This window comes from Solanum verrucosum, unplaced genomic scaffold (genome assembly GCF_900185275.1).
Source record: "Solanum verrucosum unplaced genomic scaffold, falcon-dt-bn FXZP01000182.1, whole genome shotgun sequence".
NCBI lineage: Eukaryota > Viridiplantae > Streptophyta > Magnoliopsida > Solanales > Solanaceae > Solanum > Solanum verrucosum.
This window is the reverse complement of record NW_026020378.1, coordinates 6,967,315-6,984,028: the sequence shown is the minus strand read 5'-3', so window position 1 is coordinate 6,984,028 and position 16,714 is coordinate 6,967,315. Positions and strand designations below refer to the sequence as shown.

At 32.0% G+C, this 16,714-nt stretch overlaps 1 protein-coding gene and 1 pseudogene across 1 annotated transcript; both read right to left on the bottom strand.

Moving 5' to 3' along the window:
- Window positions 1-7,551: 7,551 nt before the first annotated feature.
- On the bottom strand, window positions 7,552-9,556 carry LOC125838664 (uncharacterized; annotated as a pseudogene).
- A 15-nt stretch (window positions 9,557-9,571) lies between these two features.
- On the bottom strand, window positions 9,572-12,021 carry LOC125838662 (uncharacterized). Its single transcript, XM_049517705.1, has 3 exons — window positions 11,903-12,021; window positions 10,013-11,412; window positions 9,572-9,930 (listed from the first exon to the last, which is right to left on the bottom strand). The coding sequence occupies exons 1-3, from the start codon at window positions 12,019-12,021 to the stop codon at window positions 9,572-9,574; spliced, it is 1,878 nt and encodes a 625-aa protein (XP_049373662.1).
- Between the last annotated feature and the right edge of the window lie 4,693 nt (window positions 12,022-16,714).

The window sequence follows — 16,714 nt, the reverse complement described above, 5'->3', positions numbered from 1 at the left end:
GTGAATCTTGAGTTCATCTAAAACATGGTTTCACCCTCCTTCATAATGAAGTTTTCATACTGAGCGGTGAGCATGACAACTTTAGATTCTTTCACTCGCTTAGTTCTTTCGTGAGCAGTTTGAAGACAGTCCCAAATTTCCTTGGCAGTCTCACATACAGAGATTCTATTGTATTCATCAGCTCCAATACCACACACCAAAATCTTTTTTGCTTTGTAGTTCTTTTCTATCTTCTTCCTATCTGCTTCGTTATACTCCTTTCTGGTTTTGACAATAGTAGTAGTGAGCTCTCCATCCTTCACTTCTTTTATAGGAATATAAGGTCCATCAAGAATAATGTCCCACAGCTCAGTGTCCTCAGCATTGATGTAGTCATGCATTCGATTCTTCCACCATCCATAGTACTGGCCATTAAAATATGGTGGCCCAGCAGACAACTGACCTTCCTCCATATTGGGTGGAGCAACCATTCCTTCTGGATATTTTCTTTTGTTGGTGTTAACCAAATTGGGAAAATTGCCATTATAGCAAACTATCAATTCAAATATAAATGCTATAACTACAGTTTCATTTAATTCTAATTCACAACAAACTTCTTGTCATTTGCTTCTCTCCCCTGCATCTCGCTTGCCACTCTGAGTTCTCTCCCTCACCTCTCTCACTTTATACAAACATGTTGGAATGTATGCGTCCACTAGTCTAGATGGGACCAGGTCCTCATCACAGTTACAATAACAGAAAATAAATAAAGTGCTGAAAGTAAAGATTGCACACACAACTTTACGTGGAAACCTCCTTGCTCAAGGGAGTAAAATCACGACCTGTTCTCAACAAGACTTTTCAAACTGCTTCCACTAATCTTCTCCAAGCAAAAGTAAAAGCCAGTTTACAAAATGAGATTAGCTTGGTAATCTCCACACTAAGCAATACCTCCTATCACTTAGCTGAGCCAGAGCAGATACAACACTGCCCACTATAGTAATCCTAACCGATTAATATAGACTTTAGAGTAAGAAACTGAGTTACCCTTAACCTAGTTCTTACAATGATTCACACAAGATTGAAACATTTCTTTCACAAGTGATACGAATCCTACAATATAAACATTATTACAAGCAAACAAAGTAACAGTTGGTACATGTAGCAAATGAAGCACTCTATCAGGTCTTGCTATTTTTTGAAGATTGAAATGTCTCTCTTTGAATGAATAATTTTTTTGTTGTTTGTAAGTTCAATATATTGGACAAGAAAAATTATTATCCAATGTACAAACACCCTCGTCGCTTCTGATTGGTGGAGTACTCTGCAACTTCACCAACTTTCTGATGCGGACAGCTTTTATAGTTGTTAAGCACTTTGACCATTGGACGAGTATTCATACTCTGCAGAGGACCAGGTCCTTGCACTTATGAGGAGATTATCAAAACATCTAGAAACATAAGCACTTATCAATACACAAATGTATAAATTGTGTTTGTGTTTGTATAAAGCGAGAGAGACTGTATATACATATATAATACATATCTCTCCGTCCTATACACTTATAATTATACAAATACAAATTTTCCCTTGTCCGGTTCTCTTTTGCCTTTCTCTCTCACTTTGTACAAACACAAATTATACACATACGATGTATAATTTATGTATGTATAAAGCGATAGAGAGATTTGATATACAAATACAAATGTTTTAACTCGATTCAATTGTATACAAATTCAAATTTTATGCAGATATACAAACACAATCATTGATAGATATACATAATAGTCACATGTATACAATTATCTAACCGATATACATATACAATTTATCTCTCTCCACTCTCTGCCCTCTCTCGCTCGCCTCTCTCTTTCTCTCTCTCTCTCACACATACACACACACAATCTCGCTCACCATTTTATCCTAACATAGAGAACATATGCGTATACAAACACAATTTTCTCTGCCCTCTCTCGCTCACCTCTCTCCTCTCTCTCTCTCTCTCTCACTCACACACACGCACACAAAAAAATCTCGCTCACCATTTTATCCTAACATAGAGTACATATACGTTTACAAACACAATTTTCATACAAATCACCGCAATTTTTATACAAATCCGCGGGTTTTATACAAATCAAATGCTCCATAGCCAGTGGCGGACCCAAAATTTTCGTTCAGGGGGTTCAAAAAATAAAAGTATATACGTGCAAATAAGCCAACAAAACAAAATTTCAAGGAAGTAGTAGTATATAGTTTTAGTGGCGGACCCTTGAATTTTTTTGGGTTTAAAACCACACTTATAGCATGTTTTATAAAATAAAAGAATTGAAACTAAGAAAGAAAAAAATAAAACACTTACATACGGATTCAAACCCTCGACGTGCAGCTTAATTTCAATGGACCTGCCGCTCGGCTATCAATTTCTCTGTCTTTAAGGGGATTTGAAAAAATAAATAAAAAAAATAAAAAATAAAAAAAATAAATAAATAAAATATATATATATATATATATCCATATAAATACAGAAAATTTAACTTATATATACGGTGTAAATTTTTGCCGAGGGGGTTCAGGTGAACCCCTGGAACCCACGTGGGTCCACCCCTATCCATAGCACACATAATTTGGCTATGAAGCGTAAATAGCAAAATTGTAACTATAGAGTACTAATATGATTTTTATGTTTGTCATTCCTAGAATTTTCTCAAAAAAAAGAGTGGCCCTTTAGGCATTTTAGTTTTTTAAAATGGCTTTTTTGACTTTGGACTCACTTTAACCCGATATTTTACCCTTTTGATGTGATGAAACTTGAATCCATCGTCTTACCATAACCAATTACATCAAAGGCCAAAATGCACTACAACTCACCCTTGAACCTTTGAAAATAGTGTTAGTTCCATAACATGTCTCCATTTTAGCCCATTATTAATTCATATTGTTAGAATAAGGTGATTATAGTAACTTATATATACTCCATACAAAGATACAACTTTATACTCCTCACAAGTGATACAGTTTTCACAAGAGTATGCATTTTACTCTTTATTTCCACTCTAGCAATTAACCACATAATTAAACATTTTTTACATAATAAACATTTTTAGTTAAATAGATAGGTTTGTACATTTGTTGACAAGTCCTGTACTACCATGTAACATATTCATTTGCTTAGAATGTGACTAAACTTATACTATTTTAACTCATCCTTCATCTCAATTATTTTGTAGTCATTCAGTTACAGAATATTTTGTGTTTCTGCTTCTCAATAATTTTGAATGAAGTGATTGAGAATCATATCGTCTCAGGTTTAAAATTCAATAGAAATAAAAAACACTACGTGATTTTTTCCATATGTCCTAGCCTTGATGGACAAAGTTATCTGGTACCTATTGTTAGTAGAAGGTGACATATATCTCGTAGAACTAGTCGAAGTACACAAAAGCTGACCAGGTCCCACGATCGTCAAAAACGAATAAATAAATTTCAACATTCTTAATTTGAACATGTTCACTCAATCATGTGGAGCACCTTCAATTCCAATGCAGTAACAAGCATCTTCATTCTCATACGTATTAGAACAGTCTTTTTTCCCGAATATTTGACCCTCTTCGAAATTTATACCCTTATGTTCATTTTTAATTGTCATTTAAGCTTTTCGTAAGTCAATTTGACTAATTTTCAAAGTTAAATTGCATTACATTAATTCAATATTTTAAACAAAAAAAATAAATATTCAAAAACTATACGAAAAGTACTATAAATTGCAATTTTTTGCATATCAATATGATGAAAAAATACATCGTAAAATATTAGTCAAATTTTTTATAGTTTGACTCTGAAAAAAGAAACCATGACAATTAAAAATGGACAGAGTATATTTTTTGTGAACGTTTAATTCTTATTTCTTTTAGGTGAAAAATTAATAAAATATGTCCGGTCGGGTTAAACGGGGTTTGCTAAAACAAAATGGGTATTTAAAATTGGGGCAGATTATTTAATTTTGAACTTGACATGTGGCGTTTCGTTAAAATTAAGGATAAATTTGTACCAAAGTATAATGAGAAGGGTACACCCAAACTAATTTCGCTTAACTGATACTAAATCGGATAGGTATCATTAAGGCTGATAATATTTCGCTTAACTGATACAAAACATTGTATATATATATTGTATTGGTAGCATTAAAGCTGATAATTTCACTTAACAGATACTAAATCATTATATATAAATTGTATTAGTACCATAAGGTATCTTGCTCAGAAATTGTTTATTAGTCAATGATACTATAATAACATATGTAATTTTTTGTGGTATCATTAATGTTTCTTATTCAGACTCATTAGTCAATGATATTATATATATATATATATATATATATATATATATATATATATATAATCACGATTTTTATGTATCCGCAATTTTAAATTTTTTTTTTTTTTAAAAAAATAATTTGAAGACGAATGTAGAGTGAAAATTCGTTCGTAGAGCGGTCACAGTGAAAATAAAATCATATCTTATTGCAAATTCTTATAAAAAAAAACTTCCCGAGATTAACAATGGTGGAAATATCGGTTATCTTAGAAGGAAATAATTTAACTAATTTGGTTAGAATATAAGAAGGAATTTACTTGTCCTTAATATTATATTCCTAACTTTTATAATCTATATAAGTCATGGAGACCTACTTTTGGTTTTTGACTTATTTTAAATTTATTTTAAGTTACTTTTGACCTTGTCAAACACTTCCTAACTTATTTTAAGTTATTTTTGACTTATTTACGTTACTATTTTGAGTAAATTTTAGGAATAACAAACATAAAAATCATATTAGTGCTCTATAACTACAATTTTGCTATTTGCAAAGCTCCATAGCAAACATAGTTTGCTTTCTAGAATCTGATTTGTATAAATTAGGCATTTGTGTCTATGAAAATTACGGTTGTATATGTATATGTTCTTCGTGTTAGGCTAGAGTGGCAGACGAGATTAGGAGAGCGAGGAAAGAGGCGAGCGAGAGAGTGGAGAGAGGTGAATTGTATATGTATATTGGTTCGATAATTGTATATATGTAACTAATATGTATATGTATCAATGATTGTGTTTGTATATCTGCATAAAAAATTAATTTGTTTACAATTGAATCAAGTTAATATACAATTGAATTGAGTTAAAGCACTTGTATTTGTATATCAAATTTCTCTCTCGCTTTATACAAACAAGGTGTTGTACATTGTATTTGTATAATTTGTGTTTGTATAAAGCGAGAGAGAAAGACAAAAGAAAATTGGGTAGGGGAAGATTTGTATTAGTATAATTATAAGTGTATAGGACGGATATATATATATATATATATATACAGTTTATCTCGCTTTATACAAACACAAACACAATGCATATACATTTGTGTTTGTATAAAAGTGAGATAGGCGAGGGAGAGAATTGAGAGTGACGAGCGAGATTCAAGGGAGAGAGGGCAGAATGACAATGTGTTTGCTACGAATCATAATTAAATGAAACTGTAGCTATAACATTTATTTTGAATTAATATTTAGCTATAATGCACAATTTGCCCTATTTTTTTTATATTTGTCAAACACTTTCAGAAGTCAAAAATTGACTTAAAAATAGGTTTGACCAACTTTTAAGCCAATTCAAACACCCTCTTCGTAACACATTTTATTTTCATTATATTTTATTCTTGAAAAAAATAATGTTTGATATTCTCGAATCACAAAATACTCATGGTTTCAAAATAATTGTAATGCAGCACTTGAAATACTTATATCAAATGGGTTCATGTATAGTGATAAATAATACTTTACCTCCTCTCATGCTAATGATTATTTAGAGTTTTACTATGAATACTTTATATATTGCGAATTTATTTTGCAAAAAATCTTCTTAATGGGGTTAAAACTTAAACAGTGACATCAGAATATCTTATTTATGTTGATCTCTAATACATATATAGAGATAAAAGATTTCAGAAAGTTAAAATCTAAATCTGGTCACCATCTTATTTTATAGAAAAAAAATAGTTCATTACCTAGTTAATTAGAGCCTAGAAAGAGTGAAAAAAAGAAAAGTTATGATTTGGGAAAGAAGTTATTTTTTTTTGTAAATTACAAGGTACTCGATTGATCTCAAGTTATGGTAAGAATTAATTTAGAAGTCAAGTATGCAAGAAGAGTTTATAGGAGAAGATACTCTTAGTCGAAGGTATGACAATTTTCTTAGCTTTAGGGTCAATCGAATAGATAAAAGATCTAATAAAATAGTGTTTTTGATCCCAGAAAAACTATCATAGTGATTCTAGTAGGTTTGAAAGCAAATGAAACAAACTGGGATAATGCTTTTATGAAAGAGTTGTGTGGACAATCCGACTATGCTTTACATTTGCTCTACATGCCGCACATAATATTTCTTCTAAACGAGTCCCTTTTTTATTTGGAAGATGGATATTGCGTTCTGTTCGAAAGACATGGTTTTCAATATGTCTCCGGTTAAGACTCACACTAGTCCGACTAGCTAGTGAATGATTCTTTCAGGCGGGAAGCAGGTCAGACCCTATGAGCAGATATATCCTACAACATAAGCAACAATGTTCGACACCACCCGAGAAGCAAAAGATTTGTGAGTCGTAACTAAAAATACATGCATAGACATCAAAATTTAATTTTAGATATCCCTAATTGAATTAAAGTTTGAGTGAACAGAGCCTTTTGTCACAGACTTAGAGTCTCATTAATGCACAGTGCGACACTTGACAACTTACTCATGATTCTTTCACGGTCTTATAAGATCAAGTAAGCATTTTGAAGCTAGATCGCTATGAAAATGTAAAGAAAGACAAGAGAACTTTGAAAGAAGGTTTTGTATTGCTTTGTGGAAGATTGCTTACACTTTGTTGGATGATTTTGTAAATGGGAGGCCCTCTATTTATACTACTCCCTAAGGGCCTAAGTGTAAATAATAATTACTTTACAAGTTCCTATAATATTACACTTTAGTCCACATTCTAGAATTCTCTACAATTTCTAGAAAATTCCCAAGTCTTCTTAAAATATCCAAGGGATTCTAGAGTTCTCCATAAGCCTCTACAATTTCTAGGGAATTTCAATGTCTTCTTGAAATATCTAGGGGGTTCTAGAGTTCTCCATAAGCCTCTCTGTAACTCTAGATTCTTCTCCCCTATTTCAGTGCCGAATTTGAGAAGCAAAGTGGCAGGACATGACACTTTGCACTAAAATAGTAGCCGGCAAAATTCAACAAGTGTTTTTCACTAACCGAAGAAGTTTAAAGAATCTCCTAAAACATTTCTAACAGAAAATAATCAATACATTATACATATACCAGAAAAACAAAAGATGAACATCAAAGTTGATTTGTCTCATTAAACCGTTTGTATAAGATTAAGTTTGAAACGAACAAAGATATATGTTTTGGTGACAGTAGTTGAATTAACAACTATTATATCCCTAGAAGAATTAATATTTCAAACGAACAACTGGCATTCTCCCCTACATTTCCTTTCTCCCTTGCCTCTACCATCCATCCGACTTTACTTCAACTCCAATTTTCCCGCAAAGAACTCTTGTCCCGAATTCTTTGATCCTCAATAGATCTGAAGTACCTTTCATCATCAGCATCCGCAATATCAACAAAATTTTGATTAAAAGACGAGGATTCTCTTTAGAAATTCTAATGACATGCAATATAGTTGCAGGGGTATAATAGCTCCCATAACTAATGTTTTGGAAATATTATCATCCTGCATCATATCAATTTTTGAACCAAAATCTCTAGTAGTGTGTAGAATGCCACTTGAAGATGTAGACTACTGCAATTTTCTTCTTCCAAGTTTTTCAAGTGCATCAACAAATTTCTAGTAGTGTGTAGAATGTCACTTGAAGATGTAGACACTGCTGCAATTTTCTTCTTCCAAGTTTTTCAAGTGCATCAACCTTTATTTTCTTATGTTGGGTTCCAAGAGATACACTTTGATCTGTAAAATCAACCGTCGTTTATTTGTGTGAGACAATAGTAAATGCACAAATTATATGAAAATGTGGAAAATTCAAGTTTACCCTTAAAGCAAGGAACATGTAGTCGGGAGCTTTGAAGTTCTAGAAAATCACTAATATAAATACCAAATGACTCCTTCAATTGATGATGAGGCAAGAATGATCCATTGTAGATACATGAATTTTCATACAGTGGGGGAATGTTGTAAGGGTAAAAGGTCTTTCTTGATATCTAGACAATTGTGTTGCTAACATGCCCTCATTGAAAAAAGGATTCAAAGACCTGATACCTTAGATGCTCTTGTCCTCAACTCTTATTGAATTCGTACTTTTAAGGTCACTTACCGTCTTTCCTTTTTGAACTGAGCTAATAACAACTTTTCCAAATTTATGATTTTCATGTAGATTGTAAGGTTGAAAAGATGTGTTCTGCGCAATAGAAATTTTTACAGGACTTGATATTTCAACATTGTGCGACCCCATCTGGTGGGGACAGGAGAAGAAATTTGCACTGAATTTGAAAGTTTGGTTGTTCGATCCTTAACTTGTGTTGTTGCAGTATTACTTCTGAGCAATCCATCATTAGCATAAGATGGATTAAAATTGATTGATCCTGAATTTTTCCATGTAATTACTCCATTTTGGATTTGGGGATAATTCCTTTTATGAACATCCTCATATTACCTGTTGGTGGCATATAAGTGGATGCTCTTTTTTCTGTAACCATCTCCATGGAAATACTCTATTTTGGGTTTGGGGATAATTCCTTTAATGCAAATTTATAAGTTGATGCTCTTTTTTTGGTAACCTTTAAAGGTCGTTGATTTCTTTGTAGTATTGAGCTATGATTCAGGTCAATGATTGGGTTGAGGTTGTGAAACTATTTCTCTTGGATTGATCTGAGAACTTTGAAAGAAGGTTTTGTATTGCTTTGTGAAAGATTGCTTACACTTTGTTGGATGATTTTGCAAATGGGAGGCCATCTATTTATACTATTCTCTAAGGGCTTAAGTGTAAATAATAATTACTTTACAAGTTTCTACAATATTACACTTTAGTCCACATTCTAGAATTCTCTACAATTTCTAGAAAATTCCAAAGTCTTCTTAAAATATCCAAGGGGTTATAGAGTTCTCCATAAGCCTCTCTGTAACTCTAGATTCTTCTCCCTATTTCGGTGCCGAATTTGAGAAGCAAAGTGATGGAACATGACACTTTGCACTAAAATAGTAGCATGCACTAAAATAATAGCCGACAAAATTCAACAAGTGTTTTTCACTAACCGAAGAAGTTTAAAGAGTCACCTAAAACATTTCTAACAGAAAAGAGTCAATACATTATGCATATACCAGAAAAACAAAAGATGAACATCAAAGTTGATTTGTCTCATTAAACCGTTTGTATAAGATTAAGTTCGAAACGAACAAAGATATATGTTTTGGTGACAGTAGTTGAATTAACAACTATTATATCCCTAGAAGAATTAATATTTCAAACAAACAACCAGCATTCTTCCCTGCCTTTCCTTTCTCCTTTGCATCTACCATCCATCCGACTTTACTTCAACTCCAGTTTTCCCGCAAAGAACTCTTGTCCCGAATTCTTTGATCCTCAATAGTTCTGAAGTACCTTTCATCATCAGCATTCGCAATATCAACAGGATTTTGATTAAAAAGACAAGGAGGATTCTCTTTAGAAATTCTAATGACAGGCAATATAGTTGTAGGGGTATAATAGCTCCTCATGTCTAATGTTTTGGAAATATTATCATCTTGCATCATATCAATTTTTGAACCAGAATTTCTAGCACTGTGTAGAATGCCACTTGAAGATGTAGACTGCTGCAATTTTCTTCTTCCAAGTTTTTCAAGTGCATGGGCCTTTCTTTTCTTCTGTTGGAGTCCAAGAGATACACTTTGATCTGTAAAATCAATCGTCTTTTATTTGATTGAGCCAATAGTAAATGCACAAATTATATGAAAATGTGGAAAATTCAAGTTTACCCTTAAAGCAAGAAACATGTTGTCGGGAGCTTTGAATTTCAGGAAAATCACTCATATAAATACCAGAGGACTCCTTCAATTGTTGATGAGGCAAGAATGATCCATTGTAGATACATGGATTTTCATGCAAGAGAAACGGTGGGTGGATGTTGTAAGGGGTCAAATGTCTTTCTTGATATCTAGACAATTGTATTGCTAACATGCCCTCATTGGAAAAAGGATTCAAAGACCTCATACCTTTGATGCTCTTGTCCTCAGCTCTCATTGAATTCGTACTTTTAAGGTCACTTACCGTCTTTCCTTTTTGAACTGAGCTAATAACAACTTTTCCAAATTTATGATTTTCATGTAGTTTGTAAGGTTGAAAAGCTGTGTTTTGCGCAATAGAAAATTTTATTGGACTTGATATTTCAATATTGTGCAACCCCCATTTGATGGAGACAGGAGAAGAAACTTGCACAGAATTTGGAAGTTTAGTTGTTTGATCCTTAACTTGTGTTGTTGCAGTATTACTTCTGAGCAATCCATCATTCGCATAAGATGGATTAAAATTGGTTGATCCTGAATTTCTCCATGGAAATACTCCATTTTGGGTTTGGGGATAATTTACTTCCTTCCAATTTCTAAACATCCTCATATTACTTGTTGGTGGCATATAAGTTGATGCTCTTTTTTCTGTGACCTTTGAAGATCTTTGATTTCTTTGTAGTATTGAGCTATGACTCAGGTCAATGATTGGGTTGAGGTTGATGAAACTATTTCTCCTGGATTGATCTAATTGAACCAAATTTGATTGTCTTCCAGACGAAATTACTTCTTTCTGTAAAGATTCACTTGATCCAACCCCATTCACCTTGAGAGGCTCACAACTTTTATTGTCCTTCAGTATAGTCGGCCAATATGGAATGTTCTTTCTTTGAGTTGGGTCATTTTTAGCATGTTTTTGAGCATTTGTGAAGCTTTTTAGAGTTTGACGTAACTTCTCTTGATATAACTCATTTTCTGACTGACAAACCGCCATCCTCATACCCTTATCCATAGGTGGTGCAACTCTATTTAGCTCCATGGACATACTATTCGCTGAAATTAGTTTAGCATTCATAGAGCTTCTCCCCAAATTGAATTTTCCACTCAACAATTCGGTCATCAACCGCACTTTTTGAGTTTTACGACACTTTGCAACATTTGTGATATCTTCCTGCAAATCCCACCTACTATGTTTTCTTAAATTTGCATCACCTCCTTTTGATGTTTGATCTGTTTCCTTTCTCAATCTAAGAGAAGGTAGTCCAATTTTGTCTCCTACACTTCCATCAACTCCAATCTTATGAGTGTAATCAGCATACCAACACCACGTATGTTCTGAAACTTCTTCGGTAGGAAGTTGCTTTGAGGGGTTACTGCTTAATTCAAAAGGCGAATAGATTATATATAATGTCTTTCTTTTACATCTCAGCAACCTATTGATTGTATTGCAAAGAAATTCACCAATAAATATATTGATTTATTTCCTTTTCAATCTAAAGAGGAATTGATTTCACAAGTGAGCACTCAACTGTTAGTTATTTCTCCAAAATAAGTCACTTTTTATTGAAAAAAGAAAGAAAGATGATTTTCTGAAGTAGTAATTATTAGTATAGTTAAGTAAGTATATGAGAAATCAATCCTCTAATAGAGAAGAGATAATTGGATCTTTTTTCACAAAATAATTCTTTATTTATTATCTAGACATGAATATCAATGTAGGGAAAAAGGAAGATGATAATGTGTTCACTAATATCATGAAAAGAGTATTATGTCATAAAGAAAGATTTTAGATGACTTAATTAAGCGAACAAAAAGGAAAAAAAAAACTAATTTAGTGTACAAAAAATAACAAAAGAAACTAACCGTATCGAAAGATGCTGACAATCCCCACCATTCATTCGTACTGGCAATGGAAGATTAAGATCAATAGGTGATTTTGAATCACTTGCATCATGAGTATCTCCTTCACTTGATGTCTCCATCTAACTCAAAAACAAATACATAAGATCCAATTATAATCATACTTTAATATGTACAATAAATGTTTGTTTGTATCATAATTCAAACATATATTTAATGATATATATATATATATATATATATAGATTAGCATGTGTTTAATTTTAAGCTTCTCTAAATTCAAAATTATATGATACAAATCTAATACATTTAATGCAATAGTAATGATATGATTAGTACACATTTCATTTTAGTGAATTGAGTTTGAAAGTCTTTAATGAATCTTAATTCTCAAATTAAAGCTTTTCTTATCATTCAATCAACAAGCGTTACAATCAGACAAATGCCTGAACAAGATCAATGAACCTTTAAAATGAACAATATAAACATATGCCAATTAATTTCAAGCTACTTTAGAGCTTTCTAAGTAAATTCATTAAAATTGAAAAGGTAAAAAAACACAAAATCAAAGCTTGAACAAAAATCATAAGTATAACAAAACCTAAAAAATAAGTTTACCAAAAATAATCCATTAACCCAAAAAAAAAAAAAAAGACATATGACAATTATTTTCAAGATAATTAAGTGTTTTTAAAGCAAATTAACTTAACTAAAAGGTAAAAATGACAAAGCTTCACAAAAAAAATTAAAATTCACATAAAAAATATTATAACTAAATCACACACCACTAAATTCATATCAAATATAATCAAAAGTCAAATTAGGATTTTCCATGGCTCCGATGATTTCGATAAATTCACAGGATAATTCCACAAATAAAAAAATTAAAATTTAACTAGAACCACAGTAAAATTATAAGCAAAACAAAACCCAGGCAGATAGCACCTAAAATGACATCACAAAAATACTTCATTTCAAGAAAAGTCATGAACAAAATAAATCAGCTTGTAAAGAAACCAACAAAAACAAAAAGCAAATCAAACACAAAAAAAATAAAAATAGATGAAGAAAAAAAACAATCAGAGATGAAGAGAAAAAAATCATACCTTTCACCTAAATCGAAATCTCAGATTAGAACAACCACTTCTTAACCCAAAGCAAAGAACTAAAAACACCCAAAAAGGGATCTTGGATTAAAGAGAAAACCCTAATGTTTAAGAAAAAAAAAAATCAACCTCTAGAGAGACGGAAATACTTTTAAGGATAAATATAATATGAAATTAAAAGACACAAAGAAGATATTTATATAGAAAAACTGAAGTGTTAAGACATTAAATCTTTTGTAATTTTATATATAAAATTGCGTGCATTTATTTCTTTACAAAATTTTCATGAATTTGACCAAAACAATCCTCATCCAACCAAGAGAGGCCACGTCACTCACTAACTTGCCAAAACCCTAGTCAAACAAAAGTATAGTGGTATGTGACACGTGAAAAGTTATTTTTTAATAAGAAAATAAGGAATAAAACTCCTAAATATATGCGGCCGTTGTAAACAAAATGAAAAAGAAGAAGTAAATATTATGAAAAAAATAACCCTAATATTTTACATAATGGGAAGGTAAATGAAAATCAATAAACTAGAAAAGGAAAAAAATAATTACTGATTTGCTAAAAAGAATAGTAAAAAATATAAGTGGGGTACTCTTGAAAATAAGGAATAATAATAATAATAATAATAATAATAACAATAAATTATTTAGGATAATAAGAATCCAATATTTGTGTAATTTATGATTTCTCCTTTAATTATATTATATTATTATAGCAACTTGTTCATTTTTTTTCTAATAATATCTTTCCAAGATTTATATACATTTTTTTATAAAATAAGAGGGGTTTAATTTATAATATATATATATATATATATACTTGTCACGATCTAAACGGTTGTGAAAGGTCTCACTCTAAATTTTGGTACGAGAATCAATTATTCCAGCCAACACTTAACAAACAATTAAAATAGTAGTCTCATTAATTAAAGTAAATATTCATAAGTTTTGATGGAAAACGTGCGGAAATAATTTTTTTAGAATCTGAAAGTCGTGTATCAAAACATCTAACATCGCCTAGAATATAGGGATGCAATCCCAAAACAGGAAAAATCTAAGTCCGAACAATGGATTAGAGAAAAAATATGATCTATGGCAGCCCGGAAAAAGCAAATCAACTTTAGATTTAGAAAACATGGAAATCACAACTAAGGTCACACAACAACAATTGAAATATGTCATGTACTTAAAAAAAAAGTACAATATCAATACTCAAAAAAATAATGTACTAATAGGATCATCGACCAACTGCAAATATATGAAATACGAACAAGTAACTCATCACCATGACATACATAACAACCACAACAAAATATGTCCAACATTGTCACAAATAAATAAATCTAGTTCACTCGTACAATCACCTAACAAAGGAATAAGAGTCTGAAAAATACCCCAACTTTGATCGAATTTGCTGTTGCGATACTAAACTTTCATGAGGACCTATTACCTCCCTAGCTATTTAATACCATATTTTAAACATATATATTTGCCCACGTGGACATAAAAAATAATGCAAAATTATAAATAGTAATGTGTCTACGTGGACACATATATACCTTTAAAATACACTATTAAATAGTTTAGAGGGTAAAAAATACGATATTAAATAGTCTAGGGAGGTAATAGGTCCTCATAAAAGTTTAGTATCGCAACAGCAAATTCGACCAAAGCTGAGGTATTTTTCAAACCCTTATCCCCTAACAAAATAATTAACATAAATCAGGTGCGATACCCGAACCAACCAATATCAATTATATACTAATACGCTCAAATTACACCTCTAATAGAAGTATAAAGCGATTGTTGACCAAATAAAGAACCTAACAAAGGTTAGGATCGATCCCATGAGGAATATAATAGGGTTCAAAGTTCGACAAATCCTTTTTTTCTAAAAATAAATAAATTACAATTTGCCCAATTATGGACGAACCCTATGTGTTTTTCATAAAAAAAAAGATCGATACGTAAAAGTTCTAACTTGTCTTAGTTAGTTCAATTTTAAAAAAAAATATATATATTAGAGTTTGCCTGGAATTGAACGAACTGCAACATCTTTTTGTTTAAAAAGATTGGAGTTCGCCTCATCACGAAAGAACCCTAAAAAAATTTATAACAAAATATGTGCCTTAGTTCATGAACTAATTTTTTTTTTCCAGAGTTCATTCCTAATTGAACAAATCCCAATATATATTTTTTTTAAATGTGATATCTTTGTTATTTTTCATATATAATGATGCTCTTAAATCTCACGAAAATTTAATATAAATAAATTAAAAATTTTCAAAAAGAAGAGACTAAGAAGCATCGCAAGTAGGCTCTGAGATAGAAAAATATCAAGGTGATGCTCGAGAAATATTAGATGAAAAGAGGGCTGAAAATAAATTCCTTGTGGTTGATAAAAGTGATGTCCATGATCAAGTAGTTGTGGCACGAGATTTGGAGTGCCAAAATAAAGAAAATTTTGGGCAACTCTTAGGCAAAGCAGTTGCGCACAAATCAGCTTCAGGGGATCAAAGTTTAACCATTAGAAATACTTTGGTCCTAGAGTCGCAAGTTGATTTTGGACAGCAATCAAATAGCAACACTGTTGAAAACAAAAGTGTTACTGGTGCGAAACTTGGCGTTAAAAATACCAGAGAAATAAGCATTAATAACGAAGGTCGAAAAACTGGTTTTTTGCATATTGATTCTTAGAGTGTTGATGATATTCATTCATCAGGGAATAAAGTTGGAGCTATTGAAACATTAGAGAAAAAATTGAATGAAAATCAGCTTTCTTTGACTACAAATTCTACTTTAGTTCACACTGATGATGAGGGCCAAAACAATCCAGCTACAATCGTGGCGTCGACAATAGATGATGGGCATCAACTAAATGTAACCAGAGGTGATGTAGTGCTTATTGGAAAATCAGGACATCCATTGGCAACTAACACAACTGTTGATTTGGCATTAGATCCCGTGAATGCAAAGGTAGTGGCAGATGGACCGCAACATGATGCTCGGGGTGTTGAAACTATTGAATGTTTGGTTGACAACATGACGCGCAGGTCGACAATGCCAATCAAAATTTTGAAAGTGATGTCGAAACTAATTCAATTGCCTTGATGAATGCCAAGAGTACAGGTGGGAGAGTGGAACTGGTACATGAATCTAAATGGGCTGTGGTGACGAAGAAAAAATCTCCAAGTATTGGAATTGGTTCGCCTATTAGTAACACAGTGCAACAAGTTGTAGATAGTCAAACTACGAATTCAGGTGCTCGAGAAATTGTTCCACAAGAGGTCATGTGTTTTAACACTTTTGATGCTCTTACGAATAATTTTGTGCATGAGATCAATTCATCTCAAGTTAACTCTACTAATGAATTAGTTATTTCTAAGGAAAAACAATGTGCGACAAGTACTCTGAGATGGATAGATATAGCAGATGAAGAGGAGGAACAAGTCACTTCTCCTCCTATGCAAAAGAAATTGAGCCCAACAGCTCATGCTTTTGTGCGTAGTAGTGCCAAGTTAGTAACTCCCTCGCAAGGTTTGTCACCATCAACAAATGTTGCTGCAATCTTAAGTGATCGTTTGGTGAGTTCTAATATTGAAAAATTGGCTTCACTTGCACCGATTACATTAACAAACAACTTCAAATTTGTGGTAGTAGTACTTTGTCCCCAAATAAGTTTGCTAACCTAGATGATGAGG